The 17,290-nt window shown below is 45.4% G+C and overlaps 1 protein-coding gene across 4 annotated transcripts; it reads right to left on the bottom strand.

The window, feature by feature from the left end:
• Positions 1 to 392: 392 nt before the first annotated feature.
• CNR1 (cannabinoid receptor 1) lies at positions 393 to 16,006 on the bottom strand. 4 transcript variants are annotated; one of them, XM_061460309.1, is made up of 3 exons: positions 15,814 to 15,954; positions 14,860 to 14,986; positions 393 to 3,066 (listed from the first exon to the last, which is right to left on the bottom strand). In XM_061460309.1, exons 2-3 carry the CDS (start codon positions 14,862 to 14,864, stop codon positions 1,584 to 1,586), a joined length of 1,488 nt encoding a protein of 495 aa, XP_061316293.1. In that variant the 5' UTR covers positions 14,865 to 14,986; positions 15,814 to 15,954; the 3' UTR covers positions 393 to 1,583. The 4 variants fall into 4 exon arrangements, with proteins under 4 accessions (XP_061316293.1, XP_061316296.1, XP_061316294.1 ...); XM_061460312.1 differs by lacking the exon at positions 14,860 to 14,986 and having other exon boundaries at positions 15,814 to 16,006; XM_061460310.1 differs by lacking the exons at positions 14,860 to 14,986; positions 15,814 to 15,954 and adding an exon at positions 12,385 to 14,498.
• Between the last annotated feature and the right edge of the window lie 1,284 nt (positions 16,007 to 17,290).

The raw sequence follows: 17,290 nt of genomic DNA, 5'->3' as shown, positions 1-17,290 counted from the left end.
GTGAGACTCACCTCATTTTGAGCAATCTGATAGCCTTAAAAAAGATTAATATTTATTTCTGGCTTTTTCAGTTTTCAGAAACACCACCTACAGCCACTGCAGTTGTTAGTGCGGGCTCATGCCATGCTCTGCCTCTTGTTTCCCCTTATTCCCAAATACAACTGAAAGACTGCTTCCTCTAGCACATGGATACACCTCTCAGAGTGGATCAGGATGTTCTTAATATGGTACTTTCATCAGTAATCAGTTGGAAGAACTCAATTTTAGAAACAGAATTCATGTGCAAAGCGTGCAACAAGAAATACAGTTTACATTTGGTCAGTGTCCTATCTTAGTTGTGCTACCATGACTTACACTGATTAGTGTACTTACACACGCACGCACACACACGAACACACACAGATATTTATTTATATACACGCTCACACAATAAGAAAATGTCTGACAGTATTTCCTCCTCTTTTAGTGAAGATGGGAGTTTGGCATCTCAGGCTCTGCATCTGCTTAAACCTGGGATACAGGAATGCGACACAATTCAAGTATACATCGACTGCACAGTGATAACATCACACACTGAGTCTGACACATGCTGTCTTCAGTGGTCCAGCACCAGCACGTGGCTAAAAACCAGTTGCATGTTAAGGGAGCCAATATCCAGGACCTCCACCTCTCAGTGTTCATATTCATGCAATGCCCAAGAGCAGGGCAATAGTCTGTACAACCATAAACGTCCTTCTGTATAAATGCAGTGGTATTTAAAAGTCTGAACCAGTGCATTCCTTTCTTACATTCCTCTATTCCTTTGTTGCTGTTACTCTCATATGCGTGTGAAAGTAAAAGGTAGTGGGGAAACGATTTAGTAGAAGAACACAAACCCTCTCCTCTAAGTCCACAGAAGACCACTAAAGTGTAAAATTTCCAAAATAGCTCATAGGAATTCTTCAAATACAGTAAGTGTTTTCAATGGGGTTTACATATCACGTTTCACATTATTTCCACGGAAGTCTACCTTATCACTTTGTTTATCAGACAAATATCAATAACACAGAATAAAACAGCACACAATTCACAGGACACAACACGTTTTACAAAACCTCTAAAACTCAACACTGCCGCTTTTGGAAAAAATCAAAACCTCCTATTACTTATAGACATGAAATACACTTCACATTGAAATGAACAGCATGATTACACAGCTTTTTCTCTTACTTGATGGCATTGGTTTAGGACGCATTAGTTTTCAATTAGGCTTCACCATTTTATTTCACACCCCCAAAGGAACCACTGCTAACCTGGTATTTTGTCTGTGTTCTTTCAGGAAACATCCTATCATTCAGTAAACACTTGCTGAGAAAAACACTTTTGAAAATCTAGCTTGAATCCCTAATTGCAAAACCTGAAGAACTGGCTGATGGTAATGTTCTTAACACAATCATCGCTCAGCTTACAATGACAAACCAAAGAAATACTACAGGAGGGTACAAACACTTTAAGCCACAGGTTTGGTTTTCTCTGTTGTTGATTTTTTAAATCTTTATTTTTTAAACTAACTCCTTTTCTCACAAGGCTGAGAAGTCTCTGACTTACAATGCTTCAGCAGTCGTGTCTGTGGAGACAGACATGGTAACTTTGGCAATCTTAACTGTGCTCTTAATGCAGCTCTCGGCAGCCCTATGCACGTTCCCTGCGTTGTTGGCGTGTTTGTGCTGGCAGTCAGACTCCATGCTGTTGTCGAGGGGCTGCGCGGTTCCTTCGCAGGTGGGGAACATGCTGCGGAAGGCGTGTCGCAAGTCCTTGCTCCTCAGAGCGTAGATGATGGGATTCACTGTGGAATTCAGCAAACAGAGCATGCTACAGAAGGCAAAGACAGTTTTGATGAGCTTGTTCATTTTGCCAAAGACATCGTACACCATGATGGCGAGCAGAGGGCCCCAGCATATGATTAAAACGACTAGGATAAGGACCAAGGTTTTGGCTAACCTGATGTCCATACGAGTTTGATCAGGCCTAGTGATCTGTACCTTACCATCCTCCGTAGACTGGATGATGATGCTTTTCTGCGTGCCCCGCTGAATCATGCGAACAGCGTGGCTGTGCGCCTTCCACAGTATGTACATGTAGGCATAGACAATGAACAGCAAGAGGACGCTGGTGACCCCGATCCAGAACATCAGGTACGTCTCGTCGATGAGAGGGAATATGTCTGAACAAACAGAATTGAGCTTTTTGCAGTTCCAGCCAAGCAGAGGAAGAACGGCTATTACAATAGCGATGGTCCACATCACACAAAACGCTACAACAGCCTTTGGTCGGGTAACAATCCTTTTGTAAGCTAGTGGCCTGTGTATAGATATGTACCGGTCTATGGCCGTGAGGAAAAGACTACCTACGGACGCGGTGAAGGAGGCTGTAACTCCACCCAGTTTGAACAAGAAGACGTTGGGGCTGTCCTTCCGGTGGAAAACATGGAAATCCACAAAACTGTAGACAAAAATCACGCTGCCCAGGAGATCGGCCACAGCCAGGCTGCCGATGAAATGGTAGGAGGGTCTACACCGGAGGCTTCGAGAGTGGAGGATGACGCATAGGACAAGGAGGTTCTCTAGGACCGTGAAGGTGCCCAGGGTGAGTGACAGCACAGCGATGGCCAGCTGCTGGCTGGGGTTCAGGATCATAAAGCACTCCATATCCATAAAGTTCTCCCCACACTGTATGTTCTCCTCATTATCCTTAAACGTGGACAGGGACTTGTTGTAAAACTCTGTGATGTTGACCTGATCTGAGGGAATAATGCTCAACAGGGGATCATCTCCCGCAGTCATTTTTTCTTGGAAAGGATCACCCCTGAAGGAAGAGAGAGGGAACTTCTGGGGGTAGTATCCCAGCTTGGATGCCATGTCGCCTTTCATGTCTTCGTACTGGATATCGTTGGAGCCCACGTAAAGGAGATCTGTTGTGATTGTTCGGAAAGTTGTATCTGCGAGGCCATCTAGGACTGACTTCATAACCCCAGTCTTGTTGGTTTCAGAGAGACTCGAGGCACGGAAAAATGCATCAGAGGAAATCCTAGAAGGGGAAAAGGTCAGAATTCATTAAGATGAACAGGGAGACAAACTCCACAACTTAGTTGAACTGTGTCAAACAAAATCGACCTTTCTCTTGTATTCAGTCTAGCTTTGCCACCTGCAGGAATCAGGGTGAGCTGAACACTTAGAAAAGAAATCACCTGGATTTCACTAAAACTGAATTACTCTAGGAAGTGACATGAAAAACAGAGGCACAGAGAATTGAGTACTCGATAGGAAAGTAATTTTCATTTCTCATCAAAACCTTCTGAGCTGCTCCACCACAAAGATATTTTTCTCTAGATCTGAACTTGGCTTCTGATTGCAAAGTACCCTGCAGACCAATATTCCTTGGGCACGTTTCATTTAAATACCAAGTGCCACTGCAGGAGCATCATTAAACTGAATCATCAGGCTTCACTACTCTCCTTTCAAAAGGCACCCAGGGTTTTGAAAACCTGGTAACAGAAAGTGAACGAGGAAAGAGCCATGCACTCGTAAGTTTCACAGTTCACCCAGGATGCCTGTGTATTCACATTACCCTGCCACAGCAATCTGAGGTCTCCTAACATCCTGAATTTGTTAGTGAGAATTTATTAGCAAGGTACCTGATATACAGATACAGGCCTCATTACTCTATTCCTTCCTTCTGCTAAGCAAACCAAGGCTACTGGGATATTTGGGCTGTAAGGGGGAGGTGGGTTGTTAACCAGCCCTGTCCAGTTTCAGAAAAGGTGACCAGCACTGCTAGGTCAGTGAGTGCATCAGTCTGATCCATTCTGCATAGATCAAAAGCTTCAACTGGGGCAAACACAGCACCAAGTTTGGGGCAGAGCGCAGCTCTGGCCAAAACTCCAGGCAAAAGGGACCATGAGCTGCTATTCCTCTGAGAAGCAAAGAAATGTAATTCGTCCCACTGGCGACACCCTCAAAAACATTGCGTCCCCTCAGAAATGGGGACCCAAGCAGAAGCTCCCCTGGTAGCCAGTGGTCTCTGAGTCCCATCATACCCAACCTTTGCTCACAGATGGTGGTTAATTGCACAGTGTAACCTTGGGATAACACTCTAATCAGCATCTGAGCATCTTACATGCATCAATATGTAAGACAGGCCTTATAGCTGCTCTTATGCTGTGCTCCTTTATATAACTTTGCCCATGTAACATGCCTTGAATATGCATTGAACATCTGCTTTGGGGCCCCCTTCCACTGCCAGAGTGGCTGAGAGTGGTCTGAATGTAAATAAGAGCCATAATCATTGCTTCGGTGTGCTACAGCTATTCTACATCTGCTACGAGTCATCCCGATGATTGCACCAGCAACACGAGCAAACCCAAGTTCTTCATGTTTTGAGAATGGAGGAAATTGTGACACTCAAGAAATCCCAGATGCTATATATAGGCTTGTACCGACTTAACCTGTTCACTTTACACAACTGACAATAAACGACCAGAAAGGTCATGAGAGATTATCTGCCGAACCCCAGCGCATTGATCACCTCAACTCCTAAGATGGGAAGTGCACAACAGGTACCTCAGCTGAGTTTTCCCATGAAAAATAAAAGAAAGAGAAAAGGGTTCCTCTCTACAACAATATCAGTACTTAACACCGGAAGAAATACTGAGCATTTCCAAAAGAAGCAGAGATCATTTGTCTGCTGAAATATTTCTACGGCACTTAAACATAGCATCTGAACACTTAAGACTTTTTCCACAGTACTTTAAAGTTTTGCATTTGATTCAGCAGGCCTGGACATTCAAGTGTTAAAAGGAAGATACGAACCTAGATCTCCAGAAGATAATGCAACTGCAGTGCTGCAAACAAGGATGAGTATAAGTAAACCTTACCAGGATGGTCCAACACACAACACATACTGGTTGTGTCAGCTTTTGCTGACATAATTTGCTCAGCAAATAACAACTTCATTATTAGACAGACAATACTAAGAAATTTAATTCTGAGAGTGTGAGCAGTGAGGGAGGGAAATGTCACTGAAGCACACATTAAAAATGAGCAGCCATCATCTAATACGCGAGGTACTCTTCTTCCAGAAGGTACTTCACATCTGTTCCTAGTAGAATTTGCAGATGTTATGTGTTGCAAAAATGACCCTGCTGACAACTGACAAATCTGCTTTGGGTGAAGTCTGGCAACTTTAAGCTTGCCATTATTAACACCAGTTCAGATTCAGAAGTGAAAAACACATTACTCATTTGAAAACAATCAAAAAAAGTTATTAAATAGATCAAGTAGTCCTATAAACATATAAAGATGGCTGTCGCACTCTCTGTTATTCCAGCCTACTCCTGACAGAAGACAGACAACCGTTTTAATGATTCAAGACACAGCCCCATGTCGAGAAGATTATGTTTGAGTAAAGCTTCAAAAATTGTATGCAACTGAGCACTTCTGCTAGACAGACAAACAAATTGTTCTGAAGTAGCTGGTCCCTGCTGGAGTCATGTTAAGTACAGACTTCCTCAGAATAAGGTGCAAACTGCCGTGCAACCCCTACTTTTGTTTGAAATACAAATGAAAGAACACGAATTCCTGTGTGCTCTTTTGAAGGTGGCAGTGAGTTATGTGACAATATCGCTATGCATGCATATGCTGTGCTAACAACATGGTTAATGGGATCAGGAGAGGCAAGCCTTACTCTGAATGTCAATGATTTTTTTTTCCCTCTGTATTTTTACATTGAGATTATTACAGTAATTTCCACCTTATTGTCTCTGCAAAGAGAGTTTTCTTTGAGAGTACTTGGGAGTTCATTAGTGGTGTAGCTTAGGCTTTGGGGGATGCAGCTGACATTAATTTTGTTTTTGTTTGCTGCTGGGAATATCATAATTGGAAATATCTAGCAGTATGTGTGCGTGCACCTATTCAAGTAGCAGTTGATTTTTATTAAAGTTGCAGTAAAACAGCCATTTGCCGGATCTGGAACTGCACTTTGCTGGAATTTGGTTTATTTTAATTTAGACAGTATCTTGTCCCAGTATAAGCTACAATACTGAAACTTTGTGGACACTGAAGCAATCAGCAAAGTTTTCCATGGCTGTCTAGTAAAACCAAGACTAGACCTTTGGCACTGTGGTTATCAGGAGGGTCCCAGTCTCAGGTGTTGCACAATTTGACATTGACTGAAGAGCCAGCAGCAGAAGCAGTGGATTGGTTCTTGGTCATTTTGTTTGATCAGGTGCACACGGCAGGGCCACACAAGTTTTGGCTCTGAGCTCTTCTGTTGGAACCTAGAGTGGCAAGCAAGCACTGACAAGGAAACAGGACACCCCACAACACATGGCCACACTGTTCTTTGCAGCAGGCTTCAATGCAGACCAAACCCATACTGCCCAAGACCCAAGACCATCTCTACATTAAATACACTGTAAGCCTCTGTGGCTTCTCACAGCTTCTGTAGAAGACCCCTCCTCTCTGGATGGGACCGAAGCGATGGCCACGTGCCCCAGCAAGGTCGTTTCATGGGCAGGGCGACAGTGAGGGAGATACTCTTTGCTCTGCAAACGAAAAGCCCCCCTGCCCTGCCGGAATCCACTCCTCCAACAGAGCCTTTGAATCTCTAAAGCTCTCAGCTTTGTCCCTTCCTTAAAGGAGCTCTACTACCTCACTCATTTTAAAACAGTTAAAAAGAACTGAAACATTGATTAAAGATGTGGAAGAGCCTGTGCTAATGCTGGCACACAAAATTTCTGATGTATTTCCATGAATGCATGCAGCAATACACACTAAGTAATGAATTATGATTATGGATAAGGGTTAAACAATAGATAAAAATTTCAACCCTCTTTTATCCTGAAGACCAAAACCAGAAAACACACAGCTGAACGTTTAGATTTTTCTCCCATCAATGGGTTGATGGGCACTGCCCGACCAGCTGTGCAAAGTGACTGCCACTAGATGGAGTGGCTTTTACAAGCACACTGCTTAGCTGTCTGCAGAGACCTGGATTTAATTTCCTCTTGCCCTTTTTTCCCAGCCTGCTTTATCGGGGTTCAATCATACGAGGTGTTAAACATCAGCTGAAGACACGCCTTTGTAAGGGCTTGCCCTCAAAGTGAAACAATTAGTGACGAGTTGATGGGTAAGTCTTACTACTGCTCTCCACTGTGTGGTTACATAGAGCCTTAAAAGAAGCTCAAATGCTACCAGACTATAAAGACCCCTTAAGTAAAATATAACATATGTAATTCATAAAAGGCTGGTAACTCATCTCCAGGGGACAAATGTACCTCCTCTGGACTTCTTGTTGGTCCACAGGACCAGTTCACTCGGGGAACAAGAACGTGACTTCATTAAAATGCTATTACCTATCTTCTCCTGCTGTTCTGGAGGAGAGGGAAGGCTGGAACGTTTTTATCGGTGTCTAAAAAAAGGGCTGAATTTATTATAATTTTCAACCCAGGATGATTGATACAGCAATTTTAGTAGCCTGAATAGAAACAGTGAATATTTGTGTTCTTCCTCAGAAAGTAATTATGAGCAATACAATGATGCTACTGATAACTGCAAAACTGTTTATGTGGCAAGAAAAGGAATCAAAACAAGGAGGGGAAATGCACAATCAAACCTTTCTAGCTTCTATTTCAGAAAACATTTTGATCTCCATGCCTATACATTTCTTCTATGATACCCACAGCTAATTAAGAGCAGGCTAAAGGACAAATAAGTATAATTGAAAGTTTCTGAATGCACAAAAATACGTAAATGCTTTCTCCTTGCTTACACATTATAAAGTTTGTAAGTCCTTCAGAGGAGGGCTTCTGACAAGTTTATGTGGTGCCCAGTACACTGGGACTCCTACCAAACTGGGTCCACAAAGCACTACCATGGCAGAAACAGCAGTAATTTATACTTGTGTATAGTCAGCTGAAAAAGCTGGAGAGAAATGAGAGCTACCATAATAACTGTTGGCCTCCAGGAATTAGAACTGTCCTATAAAATGGAAATTTATTTGGCTAATAATTACCTTATCCCATATGGCAATGAACAATACTGCTTCGAGGACAGAACAAGGTTTCTAAGCCTTGGATAAAGAAATGCACAGTCTGAGAAATGACACTTTCAGACTCAATGACACCAAGCAAGGAAAAAACATGTGTTGACAATGATGTGAAAGCAATGTTACCCCTATCCTATTTACTGATGGTTTACTGTTCCATCTCAAACGCTGTGGTACTCCTAGGCTATAAATGGCAAATATGCCGTTTACTCCTAAATCAGGAAAACCTGCATTCACTTCAGTGGGAATTTTCTCTGTGTGAGGGATTGGGAAGGAGCACAGACACTAGGAAAGAAGCAAATGACGGATGCTATCTTCAAGTTACAAGGCACTACCAGCTGCGGGGTAAACTAGGGCATGCAAGTACTGACCCAAACGCTGTTCTTATGTATCATGATGGTATCTTTGGGAAGTTGAACCCTAATTAGCAATAAACCACAGCTACACAGTTATTTATGTTAATTAACATACCATTTGCACATTAGCAGGATAGGGGCTGGACAGTTCTAAACTGGGGACAAAATTACCCCTGCATGACACCCCCCCGCATCCAGCAGCTGAAGATCTGGATGACAAAAACAGAACAAAGAGTTAATCAGCGGCCAACAATGTTTTTTAAAAGCAGTATCATTATTTCCTCCCCCCCAGATTTTCGTTGGGGAAGTGGATGTGTGCACCAGTTTTAGCACAGGTGACTTGCAGGCACAGGTCAAAAGGAGCTGTGCCTTACCTCCCGGACAGGCAGGGCATATATGTGTGTTTAACATCAGAGAGGTTCAAAGGTGAAGTTGAATTCCTGCTCTGTTTGGCACAGGTGAAGGACCCAATCTTTGCTCTCCCGTGAGCCAGGCAAGCATTCTGGCAGCCTCTCCATTCTGCTTCCATCCTCTAAATTGCTCAAGCTGTTCCATGTTGGATCGGGAGTTAAACATCCAGAAATAAAGGCACTAACTAATACTCCAGCAAGCAGGGTGCACACCTAGCAAGTGAGAGGCTTAGTTTGAAGCCCTGTCTCTGAATCAAGCAAATGAAGGATGTGTCTTTCGCAAGCCACCCAACCGCAGGGGTAAAAGCAGGGACAGCTGCCCCACTGCCTCTGAACAACAGCCAAAGCTCCCGAATTTACTCAAAAGCCCTCAGCTTGTGAAATACAAGCCCCTATGCACACATTTCCTACCAAGTCGGAGACAAGATGAAGTACTGGAGTCACAAACCAGCAAGGGGAGCGTCAGGGTCACGTTAATGGGAAACTACAGCTACCTGGTCTGCCTGGCTTTTGTGAGAAAGGAGGGAAAGCGGAGATGGCTATCTTAAAACAACGTGGGATTTTAAGGTCTTTCACAGATTACTTTGTATATCTTAATTTCATCTAAAGACAGACTTTGAAGGGAGAATGAAGAGGCTTTCTTAAGTATGAAAGGCTCAGAGGAAAGCAAGAGTGAGCTTGTATTTGCTTAAAATCAGCTCCAGTTTAGGGACCTATTTCCCAATAAAGCTGAGTAAGCAGGTAGTATGAAAAGTTTGATTCAATGCTTTGGTATTTACATTTTAAAGAAAAATGAAGAGAACTCATTAAACTTTTAACTCTCAAACTTTTTCACAAAAGTAAAAAAGGATTTATCTTGGATTTCAATATTCCAACAGAAACTGCTTCATTTCCAGCCTCTTTTCTAGACATTCTCTAATGTCAAAAGGTGCAAGCACTTATTACTGCTGAGCAGAACTGACATAAATACTAAATGGAGACAGAGAAGCCCAGCTGGGTGCAAAAGAGATGGGGTCTGAACACTCAGTCTCCTGGAAGTACCTGGAACAGACAGCAGCTTAACACACAACGTGTAGTTGAAGGGAGAGAAGTCATTTGAAAGAGCAGAGCAGGACATGAAAGACCCAGGCTCCACTGGATGCCAAATGCTAAAGGTCCCCAGAAGAATGTATCATCTAGAGAATGGAAACGGGGGAAAAAATACATTTATTAGGAAAAAAAAAATATACAGAGAAAACAGCTTCCATGTAATGGTCAGAGGAGAACAGAAAAGATCAAGAATTTGGTGCAGCAGAAAATATTAGTGAACTTTTTAAGAAGAGTCAGGATTAGAGACAGAAAGGTAGCAAAACCATTAGGCTCAAGGGACAATGCTCGTACACTGCAAAGAGTGCATTGTCTGCCGCATCCTAACCTCTGCAATAAACTATGGTCATAACAAGTTTTAATCCAAGACTTTCTGAGGTAACAAGGAGATGCTGAGAGCAAAGGTAATGCTGGTTAAGTCACTGGTGTGATGGGGACTGGCAAGAGAAATAACCACTGTCCTCATACAGGGAACAGCACATCTCCAGGTGAGATGGGAGCAAACAAGGAAAGAGAGGGAGACACAAGTAGACGGAGTCCCTGGGAGGTAGGGATGCAGATTTTAAGGAGAGAGAACTGCCTTTGTGATCAGCTTGGGGAAAGCAGATCAGGTGAAGGAGAAAACTCACAGGAGAAAAACCTCCCTCGTCTTCCAAGCTACGCGAACTTCAGAGACAGCTCTGTAATCTGAAGGATATAGCTAGTGGGATTTTCAGATCTCACCATAAAGAGAGAACAGACCCACTGCTCTGCAGGCACCAGTGTGCTCTTTTGAAAGTCCATTTCTGATCTTATTCAAACGGTGAAGGAAAATGCAAAGGGCTCAGAGAGGTCAGAGGAAAGGACGGTGCTGTGCATGCTGACACATGGGACCAAGCTGGGGACACTCAGGTGAGATCAGTTGAGCAAATCTGGCCAGGGACATTAATAAAAATGAAACTGCTTAAGCACAAAAGTAGCATACAGACCTCAGAAGTGGAAAGGAAGAGAGAATGCTCAAATACAGCCAGTGACCCATATGGCAGGTAAACACACCAGAACGGAAAAAGGTGCTTACAGGCAATGACAGAAAGTTAGTACACAGAAGGCCAACAACACACTGCAAAGCAACATCCCTTCTACCTCAGTCCTTACGAGTCTGCTTCTCCCGAAAACTGTTATCAGGCCACCAAGTACTGGCCATGTTCATAAGCTAGAAGAGGAAGGCTTTTGGCAAATGCAATGTCCCATGCCATCAGCATTAGCGAAGGACAAAAATATGCATTCCAATTAAAAAATGTAAAGCATTTTTTCATTTCTGGAGCTGTCTGGCCTTTCATAAAATTTAAATAAGCTCAGAGATTATAATGATATTCAAATATACTGCCTTCACACACACAAACAACTTGTGAAATTATTTGCCAGCATATTAAGCCACTACACCAGATTGCTTGGCAATGGTGCATGTCTTCGAAATATGCAGATACTTCTCTTTTTTTTACAAAATAAAAGGAAAGAGGGAGAGAAGAGGAGAAGTGAGAAAGAATTACAGCAGAATCTGATATCTGAGTAGCCAGAGCAACAAATGGCAGACACTCAAACAAAAAAGTATTACACCAGATTTAGAAAAACAGTTAAAAGATACTGAGCAATGAATTATGACTTTTTATGTGAGTGCATGTGTATCTTTTCTATGCATAAGCTTACAGACATAGACAAACCCATACACATGCCTAGAAGAACAAGTAAAATCTCACAAATGCTGCAGTAGAGTTTGTCATGCATAAATTCAAATTCCCAGTGCCAGGGGACAAGCAAACTAGCTAGAAGTGTAAGTACAAAAAATATAGGCAAGATGACCACTGAGTATCTTTTTTTATATCCTGTACACACAGTGTTCCTGGGGAAAAGCAGGAATCTAAACTGAGTACATCTATCACTGAGAACCTGTAAAAAAGACTTCGCATGTATACACACATATAGGTATTTAGATATACACTCCAAACCTATGCTGCCTAATTTGCCAGGTACATGCATAGTTTGGACTCTGGTACTGCATTGCTTAAAACAGAGGCAGAATTGGCTAAACCCAGTGACTTCCAAGAGCACATTTCACATAGTCACCACAATGGGAATGTGGGAGCTCCCCAAGCCCCTAAGCACAAACTTTAAGAGGCTTCCTAAAATTCATTAAGATGAAAATGACTCCTCCAGGGCTGAAAGGGAACTAACAGCATCCCTTGTGAAACTGCTCCTGCTCAGTACTTTGTAGCGAGTTAACACACCTTTTCTGAGAATATACAACTGCCATAAAACAGGTTAACACAGGATGAGGTATTATTTGATGCCATCTAGCCTCAATCTACACAAACAAGACAACATCTGAAATGTGTTAAAACATCCAGTTTCACAAACAGTTCAGCCAAAGTATGAGGAGTGACGTTATACTAACACACAGAATAGTGAAGTACTGATTTTATCTGTAATTTGGATGTGGGTAGCTTTATGAAATAAGGATGTTTCTACTGCAGAGAGGCAGAACTGGGCTTGGTGTTCATCACCATAATGCCCCTGCATGAGGCACAAATGGCAGAATAAAATGTGCTCCAACCTTATGTTGCAAACCCAATCATTTTTCATGGGCAACAATGGCACCTTCGGGAAAAAGAAAAAAAAAAAAAAAGAAGTTCTAACGAGAAATTGATTTATAAGTCATTATATCCATTTCAAAAGGACAGGTTGTGGCTGGTTTCAGCGATCATTAACAGAGCCATGCACTTTCAAAGAGCCTGAGTTCTGGGGAGGGGGGATTCTCACCCCACCAACAGTGATCGGATGTGCACTTTTTGCAGCAGTACAGTCTAGATACGGAGACATAAAGAGCACTACTGAGAAGACGGGCTGTCACATTTTCAACTTTGCATTAATAACAAATGCCGTTGCTGTCTATTCTGGCACATTTGCAGCTTGCTTTTAAGTACAAGGGTCTGGCATGCATTTCCACTAAAGATAGGAAAATAAGAGCAGCCTTGTTATGATTAAAAGGGTCTATTTCCCTCTGCCTTCTGTGTCCATCTGCACAGCTGCTTTGAACTTGGCCAAATCCCAGTGTTAGGGTCGCCCACAGTACATATTTTAAATCAGCATCAGAGTGTGCAAATTTGCTATTAGAGAAGAGAAAAACCTCGAGATTCTCACTTAAATGGTCGATGAGTGGTTTTGTAGAACACTCATCCTAAAATATTTGTGAAACACGCCTAAAATCATTTACTGTTTCAGGAGGCTCAGATAAAGCCAACAGAGACATCTGCAGAGAAATGAAGATCAGTGGCCACCGAGAAAAATGAATTCTGCAGATGCCTAGGTAGCCAACTGCATGACCAGAGAGGTCACAAAGTTTGCATTGGAGAAGTTACAGTAATTTTTCTTGGAACATGCAGAAGCAGAGAAACTAGGTGAGTGGAAGATAGTGGACAAGACCTACAGAACCATGAATGGCGATGTATTGGTAAAAATCTTAGGCAATACTAAATGAATATCTGGGTTTGGGCTCTTCCTTGCCTCTTAACTTCCTCACTTGCCTCTACTCAGTATAAATGAAAGCCATCCCAGCTCTCACTTGAGCACGTAACACCTTCATTACCAAAACTCCCAATGGGATGTCTCCAAGCATTTTGGAATGGCCACACTACAGGCTGAAAGTCAGAAATTACTAAAAAAAAAAGTTATTTAATTTCTAAACTTCCACTGCCCAATCAGAAACCTGTGAAGGGAGAGAGGAACAGGCAGGCTTGCATTGGCTCAGACCTGCCATTACTTCAGCAGAGCATGAAAGCCTTTAATGGGGTCCTTTATGCCACTGAGCTAACATAATTCACCAAAGAACAACAGCCAGGATCAAAGGCGCCCACCAGCTCATCCTCACCATACTATAACCTGCTTCCACCTTCACCTTGAGTTTTATAGGTATTTTGATTTGATTACTGTGGGTTTAGGTGTTATCAAATGGTCAACGATTTAAATTCACAGCAAACAGCTGATTTCTCTGTGTAGCCAACTTTTTCTTTTTTCCTCCTGGCAATAGATGCCTGCTGGCTCAGTCAGAGAATAATTGCTTTTATCAATTCTGCTTTAAAATGTTTTTATTCAAATGGTTCTGCCTCTCATTCCAAAGACCAACAGATAATAAAGCAAAGCTGCTCCTGGTTGCTACAAAACTAATTTTAACCTCAAGCAAATCAGGAATTACACATTCATCTTCTAAACTGTTAAAGATGTTGCGTTCATTTCTTTTATGGCTGATTTAATAAACTCTGCCTGCATAATAAATATTCCTACTATAGTCGCACGTTTTTCTTCCTTTCTTGAGAAGGGAAAACCTGTGCTGGCAGCTTGTATGAGGTGTAATTCGAGAGCATTAAGCACACCCAAGTAATTTTTGCAATGTTGCACATATTGTTACTAAATATCATACTAAATATCAGCCTCTGATCCTTTGCATGATTTTTGGTACATATGAACAGCAATGCCACCCCAGCAGCAAATGCTATGTTCCTTTAAGAAAAGGTGAACAATAACAATGAAAACAAGATGATACACCTAAGGGAAAAAAAAAAACAACCAACCCAGAAAAAAAACATTACTACACCTTTAACAGGTAAAAGAAGCCACACTATGGGTAATTTTAAAAACAGCCAAACTTGTAGATACTCAAGGGAGTATTTTGATATCTGGCTTTATGTTATATATGCCCCTTTATTTTCTGAAAGAAGAAAACATAACAAACAAAACTGTTCATATGATGAGTTGCTGCCATACAGAATATAACACTGATGGTAATTTTAGAGAAAGAAGAAAACTATGGACTTCATCTTCTGACACCATTTTACTTAATCAGACTGAAAACGCAGTCAAGAGCTCTCTCCTACCAAAGGCTTGGTACGTACCTCATCCAGGGGTGCTCTCAATGGAGATTTGCAGACGTCTTTGAGACAAAAAGAAGCCCATTTAAAATAAGCCCATCTGGTTACTCTTAATTATTTCTCAGCAGCTGAAGATTTCGCATGACAAACACTGAGTTAAGTTTAAAAAGCGCACTCTTTTTCGGATGTTTTCCCCCCAGACCTCCGAATTTCAGACAAAAAAAAAAAAAAACACAACAAAAAACAAAACACAAACCCAGCCAACCAACCAGAAACCCTACTGGGGTATTCTGAAGATGCCGGATGCCTAAAGTGACATCTTCTAACAGAACATCACTGCGCACAAAAATCACGAACCGCCTTTTATTTCGGTTCCAGCCTCCACGGCAGAGTTTTGGGAGGAGAAGTGCACAGGAAAACCGGGGTGAATGCTACCCTCTGTACATCACCGGTGGGTGAGGACGACAGGAGAAACTCCCGATGTCAGATGAGGTCCTGTGGGAACCCGGGAGGCCGCCGGCCCCGCACACAGAATAGACGCGCGTTAACCACGGCGGCACTCGCCCCCCGCCCACCGCGGGCTCCCCTCGAGGGGCAGCGGGGTCCCCCCGTCCTCCGCCCGGGATCGCGAACGCAAACAGCGCTCTCCGGGCCACCGGCTTCTCCCGAGCGGCCCCGAGGCACCCGCCAACTCTCCCCAGCTGCCCGGGGCCATGCCCGGGGCACAGCTGAGAGCCGCGCTCCCCCGGCCCCTCCGCAAGGCGAGAGGCGGCGGCTCCCAGGAGGGATGCGCCCGCAGGCAGACGCCTCTCCTCCGGCCGCTCCGCCGTCGGGGCGGGCGGTGTCGCGGGCAGCGTCACCCCCGGCACCCCACTACCCACGCCGCCAACAAACTTTGAGGGGGACGACGGCTACCTGGCCCCCGGACGGTGGGCACCCGCCGCCTGCTCCCGCCCACCCACCCCGCGCCGTCCTTACCCTCCGCACGGCAGCGGCCGCGTCCCCCGCCTGCTCCGGCCGCGCCGACCCCCGGCAGGGAGCGGGAGCGCCGCCCCGCCCGGGCACCCCGGCACTGGGGAGCGCCGAGGAGGCGGTGCCGGCGAGGGGAAGGAGGAGGTGGGAGACTTCTCGCCGCGGCTGCCTCCCCTCCGCGCCTTCTCTCCGACCACCGCCGCCCTCGCTAGCCCTGCTCAGGCAGCGCGCCGCGCTCCGCCGCCCTGCCGCTCCATGTGCCGCCCGCCCCCCCCAGGCCGCCGCCCCCGGCCCTCCTCCGCCGCCTCCGCCCGCCGCCGCCTCGGCGCGGGGAGGCAGCGCGGGAGCCACGGGGCGCCCGGCGCGGCTCCGGCACACGCCGCCGCCTCGTACCCCCCCCCCCGCCTGCCGCCCCGCTCCGGTCCCATTTATGAAGCCTGTCTCCCATCACGTGTCCGTGTGCCTTTTGTCCCGGCCCTGGCAGCGGCGGAGGCGCCCCGCACGCGCGGGCAGCGCCGGGGGACACGGGCGGCCGCACCGGCTAAACTTCGCTCCGGGGGAGGGACGCGGGGACAGCGCGGGGGCGGGCGGCGGCGGAGAGCGGGACCCGACCGCCCCGTCCTGCCCGGGCCGTGCCCTCGCGCCGCCGCCCGCCCGCCCGCCCCCCGCTATCCCGGCGGTGGGGCCGTGGGCGACTAATAGCGATAAGCCCTGTCGTGCCGGCGCCCCACCGAGCGGGGAGCGCGGCCTCCAGTCGGTGTGGCCAGCCGGCAGCACCTCCTCCGCGCCGCGGGACCGGACGGCGCCTCCTCGCCGCGGAGGCAGCGCTGCCCAGTCGCAGGCCCCGGCACGGCACGGCCTCTGCCCGCCGGTGCTAAGGCGAACGGTCCCGGGGCCCCCACGTTGGTGCACCCGGGGGACTACGAGGGCTGGCGGCTGGTGGCCTCGGTCTGTGATAGCGCCTGGAGGCGACCCTCAAGGCTGAACCCTTTCCCTGTGGAACGCCGGAGTTTTACCGTCGTTCGTTTCCCTTTTCCTCACGATTCTTGAGTCCTGCTTTGGGTTATTCTGGGGCTTACGCGACTTCCCTCAGAAGTACTGGGGAATCCCTCTTCTCTGAGGGATGAAATGGCTCCAGAGGCCATGGGCAATGGGCAAATCCATAAAAGCTGGGCTTTAACCAGCAGCTGATTCTTAAAGGCTGTAATATCCAGCTGGCTTTGCTCTGCATGCTTCTGCCTCTGCAGTGCCATAAATATGTATTTGCCTTCACACATATTAATACAGAATCATGATAAATATTTATCATTTGATATAGTGTTGAATGAAATCAACTGGTCCATCCACCACATTCAGCCATGGAGGAGGAACAGGCTGTATTCCTCATTTCTCAGGAAGAAAAGCACCCGACTCTTCATGAGTGAGTGTTAAAGATTTCAGGTGGCTGTATTTTCAGGGGTACCCAACCGAAGGTGTGTCTGCC

The sequence above is a fragment of the Pezoporus flaviventris genome, unplaced genomic scaffold (assembly GCF_033815535.1).
Source record: "Pezoporus flaviventris isolate CSIRO_AGI_PZ_B2104156 unplaced genomic scaffold, CSIRO_AGI_Pfla_v1 ptg000031l, whole genome shotgun sequence".
NCBI lineage: Eukaryota > Metazoa > Chordata > Aves > Psittaciformes > Psittacidae > Pezoporus > Pezoporus flaviventris.
The sequence above is the reverse complement of the archived record's forward strand: the minus strand, read 5'-3'. Positions and strand labels throughout refer to the sequence as shown.